General features: G+C 37.3%; 1 protein-coding gene across 1 annotated transcript in view; it reads right to left on the reverse strand.

Moving 5' to 3' along the window:
• Positions 1-492: 492 nt before the first annotated feature.
• Positions 493-18,291, reverse strand: part of LOC116083953 (zinc finger protein 420-like) — a 21,826-nt gene continuing 4,027 nt past the window's right edge. The window contains exons 2-4 of the mRNA XM_031360777.1: positions 14,138-14,264; positions 6,482-6,577; positions 493-4,165 (exon numbers count right to left, since the gene is read on the reverse strand). Of these exons, the coding sequence (XP_031216637.1) occupies positions 2,277-4,165; positions 6,482-6,577; positions 14,138-14,264 (2,112 nt within the window). The 3' untranslated portion in view covers positions 493-2,276. The remainder of the gene's footprint in view (positions 4,166-6,481; positions 6,578-14,137; positions 14,265-18,291) is intronic.

The raw sequence follows: 18,291 nt of genomic DNA on the forward strand, positions 1-18,291 counted from the left end.
ATAATGACACAAGACAAATTATATGCATATAGAAACCCTGGGATTAAAATTTCAAAGTAATTTCTGAAAACCATTAAATAACATTAAGATATTCTTAAAAGTACATAGCTGGCCAAATGACATTTTGTGCACTTTGACAACATATTAGGTGATGAATGATTTCTCATGTAAGATGAGAATCAGCATCAAGAGACATAAAGCTAGTATCCATGCCACTTTGTAGAAATTTCCATATAGTCAAGTGTTTGTGTGGTGTGTATGACTGTGTGTGTGTGAGACAGTATATGTGGTTTGTATCTGTCTTATACAGAAAATGGTGTGGTTAATAGTTTCCTATGGAGTGTCAACGATTTCAAAATTAACTTTTACTCCAACAATTAATTACTCTTTCTTCTTACAGCCTGTGACTCAACTAGCCAGTTTCTACCATGCATCACTGATAAACCAAGTAACACCCAAATGAAGAGTGAAAAGCAAAACTTAAAAACTAAATAATAAAAAAGAAATATTTATTCAAAATAACCACACTGGGAAAAGAGAAAAAGAGATACAATACCTTGCCAGTCCATCTTCAGAATACTAACACAATGTAAGGGTATTATATAGATAAATATAATAACATATTTACATGCAATATATATATACATAATATAAAATAAATATAATAAAATACAATAAATAAAAGGCAAAAGGGAAACACACAACTAAGCAGTCCAACCAAGGTGTGGTCTACAGCCCACCACAGTCAAAGCCCCATGTTTCTCCTTCAAGATTAGTCTTTCTAGCAAAGCTATTATATAAACTAAGTCTTTCTCCAAAGGCAGGACCCTCCTATGGATGGCCCAGGGCTTTTTCTTCTCCCAGAAGGATCTTAGAGAACTTCTATTTTCTTGAAGGCCACTGTAGTAATAGCTTGAAGGAAAAAGTGGAGGCCAGTCAACTTATCAATTCCCGCCAGTCATGCCAGGTTCAGTAACAAGCATGTACATACACATGGTGCTTCAAATTCTCTCTTCATTCCTAAGTTTATTTGATTATAAAAGTAGGATATTTCAGATAGTGTACTAAATACCAAACTTGAGTGGGTTTTTTAGGTCAAAGAGTGGTGCATACACACACACACACACACACACACACACACACCACACATAATGTCTATATGACCAGCAGCCATGCTACCATTCTCAAATATGTATACATGCATTTAGTAAAACCTAATAAATAGTAATACAATTCAAGTTTCAGAAAGCTAGGACATAATTACCCACCTAAAACTACTTAATTCCTAGTTACCACAGAAGGGTACGAACAAATATATAACATTGGAATAATATCCTCCAAATATTTTGATAGATACTGGCATCTGGGATACAATGATTATTTATTCGAATAATTCTCAGAAGTATACATCTGAAACCTGACATCGATCTCCTTTAATAAGGTGAAATATTTTAATGTCTATGATAGAATAATGTTACCCAATAAAAACATATACACTACATTATGAACCATTCAAATTAGTTTATTTAAAAATGTAAGTTTCACACACAACCTTTATTTTATATCTACTCTCTTGTCTCTGAGGAAAAAGAATTATACTAAAATCATTTGGAACTAGTCTTGTTCTTTCGACAGTCTTGAGCATTGTGCTAACTTCTGCTTTCAAACATGGGTATGTAAATTTACATAGTAACTAAGGTTTCATTAATAAATTCATATCCTTCATATCCTTACTGAGTCATGTGTATGATTCTGATGTCTATGAGATTTATTTCTATCACATCAAATAATGTCCCATAACTTATATGCAATATTTACTTTATTTTTACATCATTCCATATATTTACGAGATTTGTCACCTATAGTAACTCTCAGATCTCTTAAGATCTGAGGTATGAGCTTTACTACAGTCTATGTTTACATGTCTTTCAGAATAATTACTTTGCCCACACATACTGCACAGAGTCCTTTCCAAAGTCAGTAAATGGATAAGATTTCTATTAGGCATGACTTCACTGATAAGGGGTGAGCCGTCAGTAAAAGCCTTGACACATTATTTACATGTGTATGCTTCCTCAGTACAAATTCTCTACTATCAATAAGACATGAAGAAGAGTTAAGAGAGTTGCAACACTATTTGAACTTGTAGGCTTTCTCTAATGCATGATTTTTTTTTTACATTGTATATGTATAGAACACTTATTAATTAGTCACCTTTTTTCATATCCACAGTTTCTCACTAGCATGAGTTTTTGGAGCTAAGCATTGAGCTATTTCTAAAGGCCTTGCCAAATTCCTTGAATTTCTAGGGTTTCAATTCCAATATGAATTCGTTGATGTCGAATAAGACTTGAGCTATTATTAAAAGCTTTACTACATTCTTTGCATGTATAGGGTTTCTCTCCAGTGTGAATTCTTTGATGTTTAATTAGGGCTGAATGATTATTAAATGCTTTATCACATTCCTTGCATTTATAAGGTTTTTCTCCAGTATGAATTCTCTGGTGTTGAGCGAAGGTTGAATAAATGCTAAAAGCTTTGCCACATTCTTCACATGTGTATGGTTTCTCACCAGTGTGGATTCTCTGATGCTTCCTCAGGTATGAAGAACAGATAAAGGCCTGGCCACACTCTTCACATTTGTAGGGTTTTTCCCCAGTATGAATTCTTTGGTGTAAAATAAGACATGAAGATTTAGCAAAAGCTTTCCCACAATCTTTGCATGTGTAGGGTTTCTCTCCAGTATGAAGTCTCTGATGATACTTAAAATATGACGAACATCTAAAGGCCTTGCCACATTCTTTGCATTTGTATGGTTTCTCTCCAGTGTGAATTCTTTGGTGTACAAGAAGGCTTGAAGAATTAACAAAGGCTTTGCCACATTCTTTGCATGTGTAGGGTTTCTCTCCAGTATGAAATCTCTGATGATTTCTAAGGTAAGAAGATGACCTAAAGGTTTTGTCACATTCTTTGCACGTGTAGGATTTTCCCCCAGTATGAAATCTCTGATGATACTTAAGGTATGAAGAACAACTAAAGGTTTTACCACATTCTTTGCATTCATAGAGTTTCTCAATAGCATGAATCTTCTGATGCTTATGTAGGTATGAAGAACAGATGAACATCTGGCCACACTCTTCACATTTATAAGGTTTCTCTCCACTGTGAATTCTTCCATGCTGGTTAAGGTGAGATGAACAGTTAAAGGCTTTGCCACATTCTTTGCATTTGTAGGGTTTCTCTCCAGTATGAATTCTCTGGTGTTGAGAGAGTGATGAGCGAAAAATAAAAGCCTTGCCACAGTCTGCACATTTATAAGGTTTTTCTCCAGTATGAATTTTTTGGTGCCGAGAAAGGGCTGAGCAATTATAAAAGGCTTTGCCACACTCTTCACATTTATAGGGCTTCTCTCCACTGTGAATTCTTTGGTGTTGAGTAAGAGCTGAGCAGTTATTAAAGGCTTTGCCACATTCCTCACATATGTAGCGTTTCTCCCCAGTGTGAATTCTACGGTGTTGGTTAAGACTTGAAGAACAGTTAAAAGCTTTGCTACATTCTTTACATTTGTAGGGCTTCTTTCCAGTATGAATAATTCGGTGTTGTTTAAGATGTGAAGAACAGTTAAAGGCTTTGCCACATTCTTCACATTTGTAGGGTTTTTCTCCAGTATGAATTCTCTGGTGCTGAGAGAGTGATGTAGGAAAATTAAAGGTCTTGCCACATTGTGCACATTTGTAGGGCCTTTCTCCAGTATGGATTCTTTGGTGCCGCGTACGGGCTGAGCAATTGTTAAAGGCTTTGCCACACTCTTCACACTTGTATGGTCTCTCTCCTGTATGGATTCTTTGGTGCTGAGTAAGTGCTGAAGAATTATTAAAGGCTTTGCCACATTCACATTTGTAGGGTTTCTCCCCAGTGTGAATTCTATGGTGTTGGTTAAGGCTTGAAGAACACGTAAAAGCTTTGCCACATTCTTTACATTTGTAGGGTTTCTCTCCAGTATGAGTTCTATGGTGTTTATACAGTGTTGATCGAACATTAAAGGTCTTGCCACATTCATCACACTTGTAAAGTTTTGCTCCAGGATGAATTTTATGGTGTTGAAGAAGCAGTGAGTTCCAAGAAAAGGTCTTGCCACATTCTTTAAATTTGTAAGGTTTTATTCCTGTTGAATAAATGTGGACATATCAGTGAAAGATTAACCATACAGCTAGAATTCTAAAGCTTATCTTCCACACAGCTGCTTACATCCCAAGATACAGTTCTGATACAGTTCTAAGTGTACTTTACTTTCAGATTAACGGGAAAATAGACTTGGTCCCATAACTGTATTCATTGCAACATCAGTCAAAAAATAGATAATAAATGAAGTAGCACAAACTTCCACTGACAACAGAAGAACATTACTCCATTTTAAAGTTTAAAAGTAATTACTTTAAAGCCAGGAAAATGGCTCTGAGGATAAAAGTGTCTGATTCCCATGGACCTACATGGTGGAAGTAGCAAAATCCTACAAATTGTCTCCTGTACTCCATATATGAAACCCTTAGTAGACACACACACATACACACACACACACACACACACACACACACACACACACACACACACATATTTTAGGTAAACAATAATCTGAAGGGCAACAATATGGTACATGAAATAAACCCATTATATAAGACAAATATTATTTGATTAGAAATACATGAAAATTCTAAAATAAAAAAAACATATAGAACACAGATTTCAATGGTGATTACATGAGATGGCCCCAAAAAAGCACAATTATTTTCCTAAGAATATGTTTGTTTTGAAGGCTAAATTATTTCTGAAAGATTTGTGATATACAATTTGAATGTATTAAACAATGCCCAACAATTGAAGACAGTAAATTTCATGTTACATGTTTCTTTAAATGTAATCTTATTTTAAAAAAAAAAGAACAATAGATTCAGCTGAATGATTTTTAAAATTTCAAATTTACCTTTAAATCACAGAAGTTTCAGTAGAGACAACATATTTATCAGTTGTTTATGAAATGATAATAACTTCTAGAAATATTCATTTAGCAGGATAAAACAACTATTAATAACTTCTAGAAATATTCATTTAGCAGGATAAAACAACTATTAAGTAACCAATGGGGAAGAAATACACATACCACAAAAACATAGAACTAATATTCAACATATAAAAATGAGCATCAATATTTATTGGAACTGGTCACAAGGCTTGTAGACATTTTATTATCTTATACTGTCCTAAAGAGCCACTACTAAAAACTCTCAACCAATCATAATATAAAAGTTAGATCTAAGAATATTAGCAACAGACATGAGGGTGGCCTATATAAAAATAAAACACAGAAAATGGAATTGCAAATTAAGAAAGATTCTGAACAAATATTGGTGAACTACTAAAAATACTCTTGTACCCGTGTATAAGTTTTTGCTATCACATACAAAACAATGCATCATAAGTCATTGGCACAGTGTGTGGCAGAAAAATGCAAAGAAATACATAATAATAATTCATAGAGGAGTCTGGTAAGAACTTTAATTACTGAGCATGTAAATGTAATTAGAAAAACCTATTTGTAGTGATACTGTTCTATGAAGTCTTGACAAATAGGTCATTATAACTGTGTACAAGTTTCTGAAGCATAGGAAACAATGTTAAGTCCATATGATCTCTACTCTAACCTACAAAAGGGCACTCTATCGTCACTGTACATGCATTCAGACATCACTAAAGAGCAAGGAGAGATTTAAGGAAATAAAAGCATAATAAACATCTGTCAGAAAATGTTCTATACTTTGAGAGATAATTGTTGAGGTTTGGTCTATTGCTATGCATTGTAATGCTAAATTTTATACCCCAAGGTCTAGACCTATCAATGACTTCTCACTTATACAAGCTTTTGTTTCACAAACCTGGTCCCTTGATTTAAAACAGTTGGTTAAATCAAATTGGCTACAGCCAATTATTGGAGGGATTAGAAGTAGGTGGGTTTGGAGTGACCTGGTTAGAGGAGAAACCAGGAAAACCATGAGGAGGCAAAGGTGGAGGAGGGAGAGAAAGTCACTATGGGTTAGGTGAATCATGAAAACGTGGCCTTGAGGACTGGCCAACTGGGTTAAGAGTAGCCAAAATAAAACACAGTAATAACTCAGGGTTATTAATAGGGAAGTAGATTTTAATAACATGGAGGGTAGATTTCTACCCAGCTCTTGTGCTGTTTAAGGATTACTAAAATAAAAAGGTTGTATGTGTCTTTTATCTGGGAACTGAATGATCAGAGCGGGGTAGAAATCCCTGATAGGGTTTTAAATTTTCTACAATAGATAATAAATGGTGCATTCTAAAATACCATTTTCCCTGAAACTGATTCCCTAATCCATCCAGCCTTTGAATGCCTGCCTCTCTGTAGCATCTCTGGACCTCTCAAGTTGACTTATTCATTGATTTACTCATTCGCACGTACCTGGATATGCTGCTTCTGTTGCTGGTTCCTTCACATTCCAGGGTTCTTGTCTTTGCTCAAGAAATGTGACCAAGTACGGCTTAGAGAAAGCAAGCCCTATTAGAAGGAAAGGCAAACGTGATGACTGCATGTTGTTCTCTAGGACTGAGATTACTATTGTGTTTATAAGGAAAAAATAGAATAAAAGGTAGAAGTAAATAACCTTTTAAAATGTTTCCTTATAGATATATCTAATACATGTAGCTTTGCCTCAAGAGGAGGAAAAAAAAAATCAAAGCTGAAGTACTTTAGTTTTTTGCATTAACATGCATTCTCCATACTTGTTGTCTCTCAGTTTCTAAAATTCCAAGCAGAAGTAGAGAGCCATACTACCAAAACAATAAAGTTAAAAATACAGTAAGAGTTGAGACTAGTTCACCCGCTGTCCCCGTGACTCTCACCCGCTGTACCCGTGACTCCCACTCCGCTTTCCTTAAGAGCAGGGATCTCACACTGTGAAAGGAAGTGGAGCATTGCCTTTCCTACTTTATGGAATAACTTAAGAAATATTACTCTTAATTCTTCTTTAAAGTTTGGTAAAATTATTAAATAACCCACTGCACATGGGCTTTTTGAAACTGGAGGTTTGCTTTCTTTTAATTACTACTTCAATTTTATTGTTTGAGGAAGACCTGCTTAAATTATCTCTCTCACATTGCCCTAGTTTTGTTAGTACATATTATCCTGGTATCAAAATCAGATAAAGACACAAAAAAGAAAGAAAGAAAATAAGAGCCCAATATTTCTGATGAACACAGATGAAAATTTTCTCAAAACTTGTAAAAAGACATGATAGTGAACACCATCATCTGGACATCGTCCCTCACATGGACTGACAGTTCAACAGATGTGAACAAACAGAATAATTTACTATGTAAATAGATTCAAGGACAGAAATTATATAACTATTCCAATAAATACTGCTATTTGCAGAGAATTTTACTGTAAATGTAAAAGACCTCAAGGACTCTACCAGAAAACAAGTAGAGTTGAAAACCGCATTCAGGAAAATGACAGGATATAAAAATCAGTATCTTCCTAGATACTAAAAACAAACATACGGAGAAAGAAAGGAAAACTGGCTAACTACATACATAAGAATGAAGCTAAATCCAAATGGACTAAGGATCTAAATGCAAGACTAGAAACTCTGAAAGTGCCTGGGAAATAAAGGAGGGCTCTTCCATACAGGAATACATAAAGTCTTTCTGAGCAGGACTCTAGTCACTGAAGAAGTAAGGTCAACAAATAAAGAACTGGACCTCGGGAATTAAAAAAACAAAAACAAAAAAGCCCCTCCTAAACAGCAAAGAAAACTGTTAATTACATGAAAAGGCAAGCTAAGGGATGTCAGAAGATATCCAGAAGCTAGACATCTGGCATGAAATATCATGAATATCTTTTAAAAAGTAAATATTAAGAAATCAAAACGAGCCGGGCGATGGTGGTGCACGCCTTTAATCCCAGCACTTCGGAGGCAGAGGCAGGCGGATTTCTGAATTCCAGGCCAGCCTGGTCTACAGAGTGAGTTCCAGGACAGCCAGGGCTACACAGAGAAACCCTGTCTCAAAAAGACCAAAAAAAAAAAAAAAAAAAGAAATCAACATGATCAAATAATAGGCTCTGAAACTGAACAGATCTCAAAAGATAAACAAATGGCTGTTTTAAGTGTTTGTTATCATTAATTATCAGGAAAAAAGTAGATTAAAACTACTTTGAGATGGTCTCTCACCCTAATTGAAAAGTCTATCATCAAGAGATCAAATGACAAATTTTGGCAAGTATGTACAGAAAGAACACACTGTAAAATGATGGTGGGGATATAAACTGCTATATTCAGTATGGAAATCAGGGTGGAGGATTCTCAAAAACCTGAAGGTAAAACATCCACAACCACCATATGACCCAGTATATCACTCTTGGATATATACTCAAAAGACTCCATCTCCTACTGCAGAGATACTTTCATATCTGTCATTGCCGCCTCGGTTCACAATAGCTAGGCAATTAAAGCAGCTTACATGTCTACAGAATAATGAATGGATAATAAAAATGTCTTAAATATATAACACGATGGAATTTTGTTTGGATAAGAGAAAAAATAAAAATGTGCAATTTGCAGGTAAATGGATGAATAAGGTAAATGAAAGCCAGAGAGAAAATATCTAACGTTCCCCTTCAAGTGTGGACCTTAGCTCTGAGTTTCAGATTTCTGTGTCTGCTTTAAAGTATCTGGAGAGGACTGGAAGGTAGAGAGGGGCCATTGGAGAGGGAATACCTAAATGAAAAGTAATGATACAATATAAATAATATTACAGCCAGGCAGTACTGGGAGTAGAAAGATTTAAGTGGAGATGTGTAGGAGAATTTCCCCTAATTATTTAATTGGTTAATAAAGATGACAGGAAGCCAATCACTGAGTGAAGATGAGGTGGGCCTTCCAGGTCTGAGAGAAGAAGAGGGGATACAAGAGGAAGGAAAGCCTTTTGGCACTGAGACAGCTAGGCGGAGAACGAGAGGTATGCAAGATGTAGGCCAGCGTATTGTCAGGCCTGGTAGCAGCTTCTATCACTGGAAGAATTCCCAACATAGAATAGCTGATGAATTTAGGACAATAGATTCCTCACCCAGCAGTTGTGTTATTCTGTTGATTTCAAATATGAAGATTGTCTGGTGTTTTCCACTCTCAACAATTCAACATCAGTGTATTCAAAAAGATACAAGCCAGCAGAACAGATGTGAAAACGGGATCCATCATTTTGTTGTATACAAGAAACACACCTCAGCATCCAAGATAGACACTACTTCATAGTAAACGGCTGGAAAAAGCTTTTTCAAGCAAATGTACCCAAGAAGCAAGCTAAAGTAATCATTCTAATATCTAATAAAATAGACTTTCAACCAAAATTAAAGAGATAGGGAAGGAGGGAAGGAGACTTCATACCCATCAAAGGAAAAGTCCATAAAAATGACAACTCAATTCTGAATGTATAAATAAATACCTATGCCCCAAATGGAAGGACACCCACATTTGTAAAAAAAAAAAAAAAAAAAAAAATTCTAAAGCTTGAATCAAAAACAAACCCCACACATTAATAGTGGGATACTTCAATACCCAAGTTTTCCTAACTGACAGGGCATCCAGACAGAAAGTAAATAGAGAAATAATGAAACTAACAGATATTACGAATCAAATGGACCTAATAGATATCTACAGAACATTTCACCCAAACAAACAAAAATTCCTTCTTCTCAGTACCTCATAGAACTTTCTCTATAATTGACCATACAAAGCAAGTCTCAACAAATACAAGAAAATCAAAATAAACCCTGTATCTTATCAGAACACCATGGGTTAAAGTTGGACTTCAACACCAACAAAAACAACAGAAAGCCTACAAACTCTTGGAAACTGAACAAACTCCTACTCAATGACCACTGGGTCAAGAAATAAATAAAGCAGGAAATTAAAGACTTTGTAGAATTCTATGAAAATGAAGGCACAACATACGCAAAACTTATGGGATACTATAAAAGCAATGCTAAGAGGAAAGTTCATAGCACTAAGAGCCTTCATAAAGAAATTGGTAACATATGAACAACTTAACAGTACAACTGAAAGCTCTACAACAACAAGAAAAACAACAAAGCAAATACATCCAACACAAATAGATGGAAGGAAATAAAACCCTGGCAGAAATAAAAATGAAATAAACACAAAGAGAAAAATACAAAAAATAAATAAAAATCAATAAACCCAGAGTTGATTCTTCAAGAAAATCAGTAAGATAGACAAACCCTTAGCCAAACTAACTAAAAGGCAGAGAGAGAGAGAGAGAGAGAGAGAGAGAGAGAGAGAGAGAGAGAGAGAGAGATTACATTAACAAAATCAGAAATGAGAAATGAAAAGGGCTATATAATAATAGATACCAAGAAATACCAAATCATTAGGTCTTACTTCAAAAACTTGTACTTAGCAAAATTGGAAAATCTAAACAAAATCCATTTTCTTGATAGATACCACTTATCAAAGTTAAATCAAGACCAGGTAAACATTTTAAGTAGACCTAAAATATGGAAGGAGTCATTAAAATTCTCTGGAAAACAAAACAAAACAAAACAAAACAAAAAAACCATAAAGCCATAAGGTTTTAGCACAGAATACTGTGAGACTTTCAAAGAAGTGCTAATACCAACATATTATTATAACTATTCCACAAAACAGAAACAGGAGGAACATTGCTAAACTCATTTTATGAGGCCAGTTACCCTGTTACCTAAACCACAGCAAGATTCAATGAAGGAAAATTTCAGACCAATTCAGACCTATGACCACTGACGCAAAAATACTCAATAAAACACTAGCAAATCAAATCCAAGAACATATCACAAAACATCATCTACAGAGATCAAGTAGGCTTTATCAGAGAGATTCAAAGACCATTCAATATATGAAGATTTATCAACATAATCTACCATATAAACAAACTGAAAGAAAAAATCCACATGACCATCTCATTACATGCTGAAAATGCCTTTGACAAAATCCAACATCCTTTCATGATAAAAGTCTGGAGAGATCAGGGATACATGCCACATACCTAACATAGTACAGGCAATATATGACAAGCCAATAGCCAACATCAAAGGAAATGGAGACAAACTTAAAGCAATTCCAATAAAATCTGGGAAAAGACAAAGCTGTCCACTTTCTTCACACCTATTCAATCTGGTACTTGAAGTTTTAACTAAAGTAATAAAGCAACTAATGGAGATGACTTCAACCCTTTAAAGAAAGAAACTGAAGATAACACAAGATGCACAAGATGGAAAAATCTCCCATGTTCATGGATAGGTAGGATTAACACAGTAAAAATAGCCATCTTCCAAAAAGCAATCTACAGATTCAACACAATTCTCATCAAAATTCCAACACAATTCTTTTTTGTTGTTGTTGTTTTGTTTTTTGTTTTTTGAGACAGGGTTTCTCTGTGTAGCCCTGGCTGTCCTGGATCTCACTCTGTAGACCAAGCTGGCCTGGAACTCAGAAATCTGCCTGACTCTGCCTCCCAAGTGCTGGAATTAAAGGCATGCACCACCACTGCCCAGCCCAACACAATCCTTTACAGGCCTTGAAAGAACAATTCTGAACTTCATTTCAGAATTCTGAACTGAATTTCAATTCTGGAAAAACAAAAAAGCCCAGGATAGCTAAAACAATCCTATACAATAAAAGCACTTCTAGAGGTATCAGCATCTGCAATTTCAAGATGTCCTACAGAGCAATAGTGACAAAAACCGCATGGCATGGGCATAAAGACACACAGCGTGACCAATGGATTTCAAGATGTACTACAGAGCAATAGTGATAAAAACTGCATAAAGCATTGGCATAAAGACACACAACGTGATCAATGGGATTGATTTGAAGACCTAGAAATAAACCCACACACCTATGGAAATTTGAGTTTGACAAAGAAGCCAAAATGGAAATGAAGAAAGCATCTTCAACAAATGGTGCTGGTCTAATTGGATGTCTGCATGTAAAGGAATGAAAAAGATCCATATCTACCACTCTACACAAAACTCAAGTCCAGTTGGATAAAGAACATCAACATAAAACCAGATACACTAAATCTGATAGAAGAGAAGGTGGGGGGTAGCCCTGAACACATTGGTACAGGAGACAACTTCTTTAACAGAACACCAATAACTCAGGGACTGATATCAACAATTAATAACTAGAACCTCATGAAACTGAAAGTTTCTGTAAGAATAAAGACACCATCAAAAGCATAAAATGGCACCCTATAAAACGAGAAAAGATCTTTACTAATCCTACCTCCAAGAGAGAGATTATATACAAATATATAAAGAACTCAAGAAACTAAATGTCAACAAATCAAATAACCCAATTAAAAAATGGGGTAAGGATCTAAACAATTCTCAACAGAGAATTAGTTATCAGGGAAATGCAAATTGAAATGACTCTGACTCACCTGATTCTCAGAATGGCTAGGATAAAAAACTCAAGTGACAGCACATGCTGGGGAGGATGTGGAGTAAGGGGAACACTCCTCCATTGCTGGTGGGAGTTCAAAGTAGTACAACCACTCTGGAAATCAATTTGGTGCTTTCTCAGAAAATTGGGAACAGTTCTACCTCTAGACACAGCTATGCTACTCCTGGGCATACACTTAAAAGATGTTCCACCATACTACAAGGACACTTGCTCAACTATGCCCATAGCAGCTTTATTTGTAAAAGACAGAAGCTGGAAACAATCTAGATGCCCCTCAACTGAAGAATGAATATAGAAAATGTGGTACATTTACATAATGGAATGTAACTCAGCTTTTAAAAGTAATGACATCATGAAATTTGCAGATAAATAGATGGAACTAGAAGCGGTTATCCTGAGTGAGGTAGCACAGATCCAGAAAGACAAGTATATACTTACTTGTGGATATTAGCTATAAAGTACAGGATAACGATGCTATAATTCACAGACCCAAAGAAGCTAAATAAAAAGAAGGGTCCTAGAGGAGATGAATCTCACTGAATAGGGGAAAGAGAATACTCATCAAGGATAGATGAAGGGAGGGAACTGGATGGTGGAAGGGTTGGGGAAGGGAGCAGGATGGAAGGAGAGAAAATTAGAATGGGTGTGGGGCACCTCTGAGAAGAGCTAGAAACCCAGGACAATGGAAACTCCCAGTAATCTAGGAGGGTGACCCTAGTTAAGACTCCTAGCAATGGTGGCTACAGAACCTCAAAGAGTCATCTTGAGTAACCAGAAAAGACATCTAATGTAGGGATTGGGACAGCAACCCAGCCACAAAATCTTAGGCCCACAAGTTCTCTTGCCTACAAAAGGTGCAGGGGTAAGGATGGAAGAGAAACTGAAGGAAAGGTTTAAACCAATGACTGACCCAGCTTGAGCCCCATGCCATGAACGAGAGCCCACCCCTGACACAGTTAATGACACTCTGCTATCCTTGTAGACAGGAGCCTAGCATAACTGTCATCAGAGAGGCTTCACCCAGCAGCTGATGGAAACTAATGCGGAGACCCACAGCCAAACATTATGTGGAGCATGGGGAATCCTGTGGAAGAGGGGGAGGAAGAATTGAAGGAGCCAGGGGTCAAGGACATCACAAGAAAACCTGCAGAATCAACTAACATGGGCCCATAGGTGCTCACAGAGACTGAACTGCTAACCAGAGAGCCTGCATGGGATGGAACTAGGCCTTCTGAACATATGTAACAGTTGTGCAGCTTGGTCTTCATGTGGGACTCCTAAAGAGGGAGCAGGGGCTTCTCTGACTACCTGCCTGCCTTTGGTTCCTTTTCCCCTCACTGGGCTGCCTTGTCCAGCCTCAATAGAAGATGTGTCTAACCCTACTGCAACTTGATATGCCAAGGTAGACAGATATATATGGAAGGCCTCTCCATTTGTAAGAAAGGGGAGACTGGAGGATTGGGGAGAGTGCAAGTAAGAGGGAGAGACTCAGAGGAGAGAAGAGAGGGGAAGCTGTGACCAGGATATAAGTAAAAAAAGAAGTAAATTAATTAAAAAAAAAAAAAAAAACAATTCACAATGGAAGTGATCCTCACCCAGGAACACAAGGTGGCTGTAATTCTCCAACATCACATCCCTGTACAGATTCCACTGAGCAGAGTTCAAGCATTCACATTCCTCTGCAGAAAAATCAATGGCCACATCCCTGAAGGAGAGCAGTCCCTGAAATAAAAATAAATGAATAATAAATGTTAACTGAGAGTTTACTATCAATACAAAACTAGATATGTGGTTGAAAACATTTTTCAATTTTACACAAGATGAAAGAATAGTACAGTAAATGAGATTCTTTTATAAAATATATACACTATCCTCTTCAAGGGAAGGGAGTGGCACATGCCCTAATAAACACATATGGCTATTATGTTTCATAACAGAATAACAATATTCCATGCACTATGCTGATACTGTATATATCTCTCACAGGAGAGTTACACTGAGATAGAGTGAAACTTCTCAACTGTTACAGGTGAAATGAGAGTGCAAATTCTGATGCAGTAGACCCTGCCTATGTCCTGAGTCTAGGAATAGGTACCCTCTTCAGTACTGAGGTAAATAACAGCGCACCAATGTGGGGCAGTGGGCAGTTCTGACAGCCGGAGTCCAGTAAAGCAGTCACCTCGGAACCCCAGAGACCCACTGAGCAAAGTAAATTTGTTCACAAGGGATGGTAGGAGTTCAGTGATTGCATCTGAGACCAATGGCTCAGATTTCAGCCCAGACGCCTCACAGCTGCCCCTGCAGGAGATGTGTGCTCTGTCAGGCAGACAATACCTCAAACTCCCAGCATTCTAGCTGGACCTTATACACAGTCATCTGACCACAAGCCAGGCAGGCATGCCACACCCCATACAATAAAAGGGGTGGTTTGCCCTCTCCTCACTCTCTTGTTCTCTTCTCCTCACTCTCTTGCCCTCTTGTTCTCTTACTCTCCCTCTCTTCCTCTCTTCCTCTTCTCCTCTCTCTTGCTCTCTTGCTCTCTCTATACTCTGCTCTTTGTTCTCTTCTCTTGCTTTCCTCCCCTCCTTTTCTCTCTCTTCCCCTCTCCTTTACTTTACTTTACTCCTTTACTTCTCTTCCTTCCTTTTACTCAACCAGCATATTCTATCCTTCCTACAATAAAATAACTCACTCATACATTACCTCCTTTTTAATTAAGGCACCGTGCAGCAAACAGGTCAGCCCCAGGGGTGAGAGAGAGACCCGGGCCTCAGCAGCACGACCCCTGCCACCCAGGAAAGAGAAGAGAGCCTCAGGCGGGCCACCAGCCTAGGCCTCTGCCTTTGGAACAACACACCAAGAGACACTTGTTTGCATATTCAAAGGAGCAACAATAAGGGAAGAATTTATAGATTAAAAAGGAACTATGAGGTTTTTTTTTATATATTTGAAAAAATATAAGTACAATGCTTTTTAAATATTTAAAATACATTAGATATCATTTTAATATTTTCTTTTGTCTTTCTTCTTCCCCTCCTCACCCTGCCCCATTTAGACAAGTATTCGTGTATGTGTTGGGGAGACAAGGAAAGGCTCAAAGAGGTCTCTGTACAGAAGTCCCTAGGTTCTTCCTGGCTAGCAAGTCACCTATCTACCACTATAAAATGAACCCAAGGCTAAACTGAAGCATCATTAGACCCAGATACAAAGAATCAGGAGCTGACTGAGGGCAGAACCTGATCCCACAGTTGTTCTGAATTAACCTTGAGATCTCAAAGTATCCAGCACATCATCCACAACACTGTGATCTCACCACCTCAGAGTACCCACCATGTCGTCTATTACTCTAAGCAACTCAACTATTAAAACAGAATGTTTAACTGAGGTACACAAGGTCAAGTGTTTGCTTTTATGGAATTCACTTCAATCATGCTCTTTGGGAATATTTCTGCTTCATGTTATGCTAAAGAATACACTGTATAGTCAATGTGCACAGAGCTAGGAATTACTGAACAGATGTGTTCAATATGAAAAACAGTAAAGGTTTGAATGAGAATGGTCCCTAAAACTTCTTATGTCTGAATACTTGGCCCCCAGTTGGTTCTCCCTCTCTCTTCTTTCCTTCCTCTCTGTCTGTCTGTCTGTCTGTCTGCCTGACAGTTGTGTTTTCAAGATGTTAGGACTCAGTTAATGCTCCAGGACTATGTCTGCCTACCTGTTCTCATGCTCCCTACCATGATGGTCATGGACTCTGACTGTTTGAAACCGTAACCTCCAAATAAACATATCACAACAACAGAAAATTAAATAAGCCACAAACTCAAAGATAGTTCTGTTGAGTGAGACAGAAACACTTGTGTTCAATTCAGACCAGGAGTGGGTGGAAGGCAAGGGTCTCTTTAAGATGCTGTCTTAAAATCCTTCTGGAACACAACAGAATGGTAGAACTAAGTCATTTAATTCTCTCACTTTCCATATTTTGAGGAACGTCCATACTGAGTTCTTTCATGGCTATACATATTTATATAGCAACCAGCAGTGAATGAGGTTCCTTCTTTCCCACATGATTTTGTGAACACATATTGCCATTCATATGTTCAACCATGCTGACTGGGGTGAGAGAGAATATTAAAATAGTTTTTTTTGTTTTTTTTGTTTTGTTTTATATTTGTTTTTGTGAGACAGAGTTTCTCTGTATAGTCCTGGCTGTCCTGAAACTCACTCTGTAGACCAGGCTGGCCTCGAACTCAGAAATCAGCCTGTCTCTGCCTCCTATTAAAACAGTTTTAATCTGCATTTCCTTGATGGTTAAAAATTCTGGACATTCTGAGTATTTCTTGCCATTTGTATTTCTCCTTTTGCAAAATGTTTATTTATTGGACAATTTATTAATCAAATGGCTTAGTTTTGCCCTGCTTAATTTCTGTATATTTTTTTATATATTCAATATTAGTGCCTTGTCTGATAAGTCCTTAGCAAAGATTTTCCCCATTTTATAGGCTGCTTCTTCACTTTAGTCAAAATATTTAATTTCATACCATTACAACTGACAATTCACGGGACTATTTCCTATATTATTCTAACATGTGAAATTCAGTTTTCCCCATAGTAGCTGTTTAAGACACTGTCCTTTTTGCTGTATGTTTCTGACAGATGTGTTAAAAGTTAAGAAGTTTAAGTAACAGGTTTATTCTTGGTCTTCCATCTTATTCCACTAGTTTATATACATGTCTGTGCTTGTGCAGTACCATGTTGGCTCTGTTAGTAGAGTTCTACAATATAATTTGAAATCAGGTACTATAATATTTACAGTATTGCTCTTTCTGCCAAAGATTTTTTTGGCTCTTTGATAATTTAGTTTTCCTCTTATGTGTCCATATGACTTTTAGGACTGTTTTTTTCTATTTATGAAGAATTTGTGGGGAACTGGGAGTCAAACCCAAGACTTCATGCATACTTGGCAAACACTCCACCAACTACGTGACATCCATTCCTTCTCAATTTTTATGATGTGGTAAATGTAGCACAAGGAAAGGCAGATAATGAAGTGAGCTGCATGCACACACATACATACGCACACATTCACACCCACACACACAAAATCAGGCATTTTAGAGCTCAGGAGAACTAAAATTGTGGAAATATATCCCCAAGGAAGACACATACTGCAGGAAAGAGTTCCTAGATATGGAACTCTTGGTGCTATGTATTTAGAAAACTTAATGGGAAATGGGTAACCACGTGGAGAAAGAGTCTAAAGGCACCATAGATCATAGATCCTTCTACCCATAAGTCTTACCTATGAGATGTTGGGCCCTGTTTGGCCCTGGTTTGGGCCTTGAGAACAAACCCAAGCCTGGCTCGAGTTTTGTAAACTGTCTCAGTCACTTCTGTACTGGAGCAACTCAGCATGACCTACTTAAGCCTGCCTTTGCCTAGCTCCTGATGAAGTAGAGTAACTTTGTTGGCTCTGTCAGTCACCCCATACCCTTCCTCAACTTTCCCTTCCCCCTATGTCATCTCACTTCAGCAGAAAACTCCACCTCCTCTCTCAGCCCTTTATAAAGAGAAGATTGATACATTAAAACAAGTTCCTGCTTTGACAGACTCCTGGGTCTTAATTCTACTGACTGCTGGCAGGAGATCGAAGCTGCAGCACTCATCATCCTGCTCAGCCCTGAGAGACTCGGTTGACTGGGTTCTCTCTCTCTCTCTCTCTCTCTCTCTCTCTCTCTCTCTCTCTCTCTCT

The sequence above is a fragment of the Mastomys coucha genome, unplaced genomic scaffold (assembly GCF_008632895.1).
Source record: "Mastomys coucha isolate ucsf_1 unplaced genomic scaffold, UCSF_Mcou_1 pScaffold8, whole genome shotgun sequence".
NCBI lineage: Eukaryota > Metazoa > Chordata > Mammalia > Rodentia > Muridae > Mastomys > Mastomys coucha.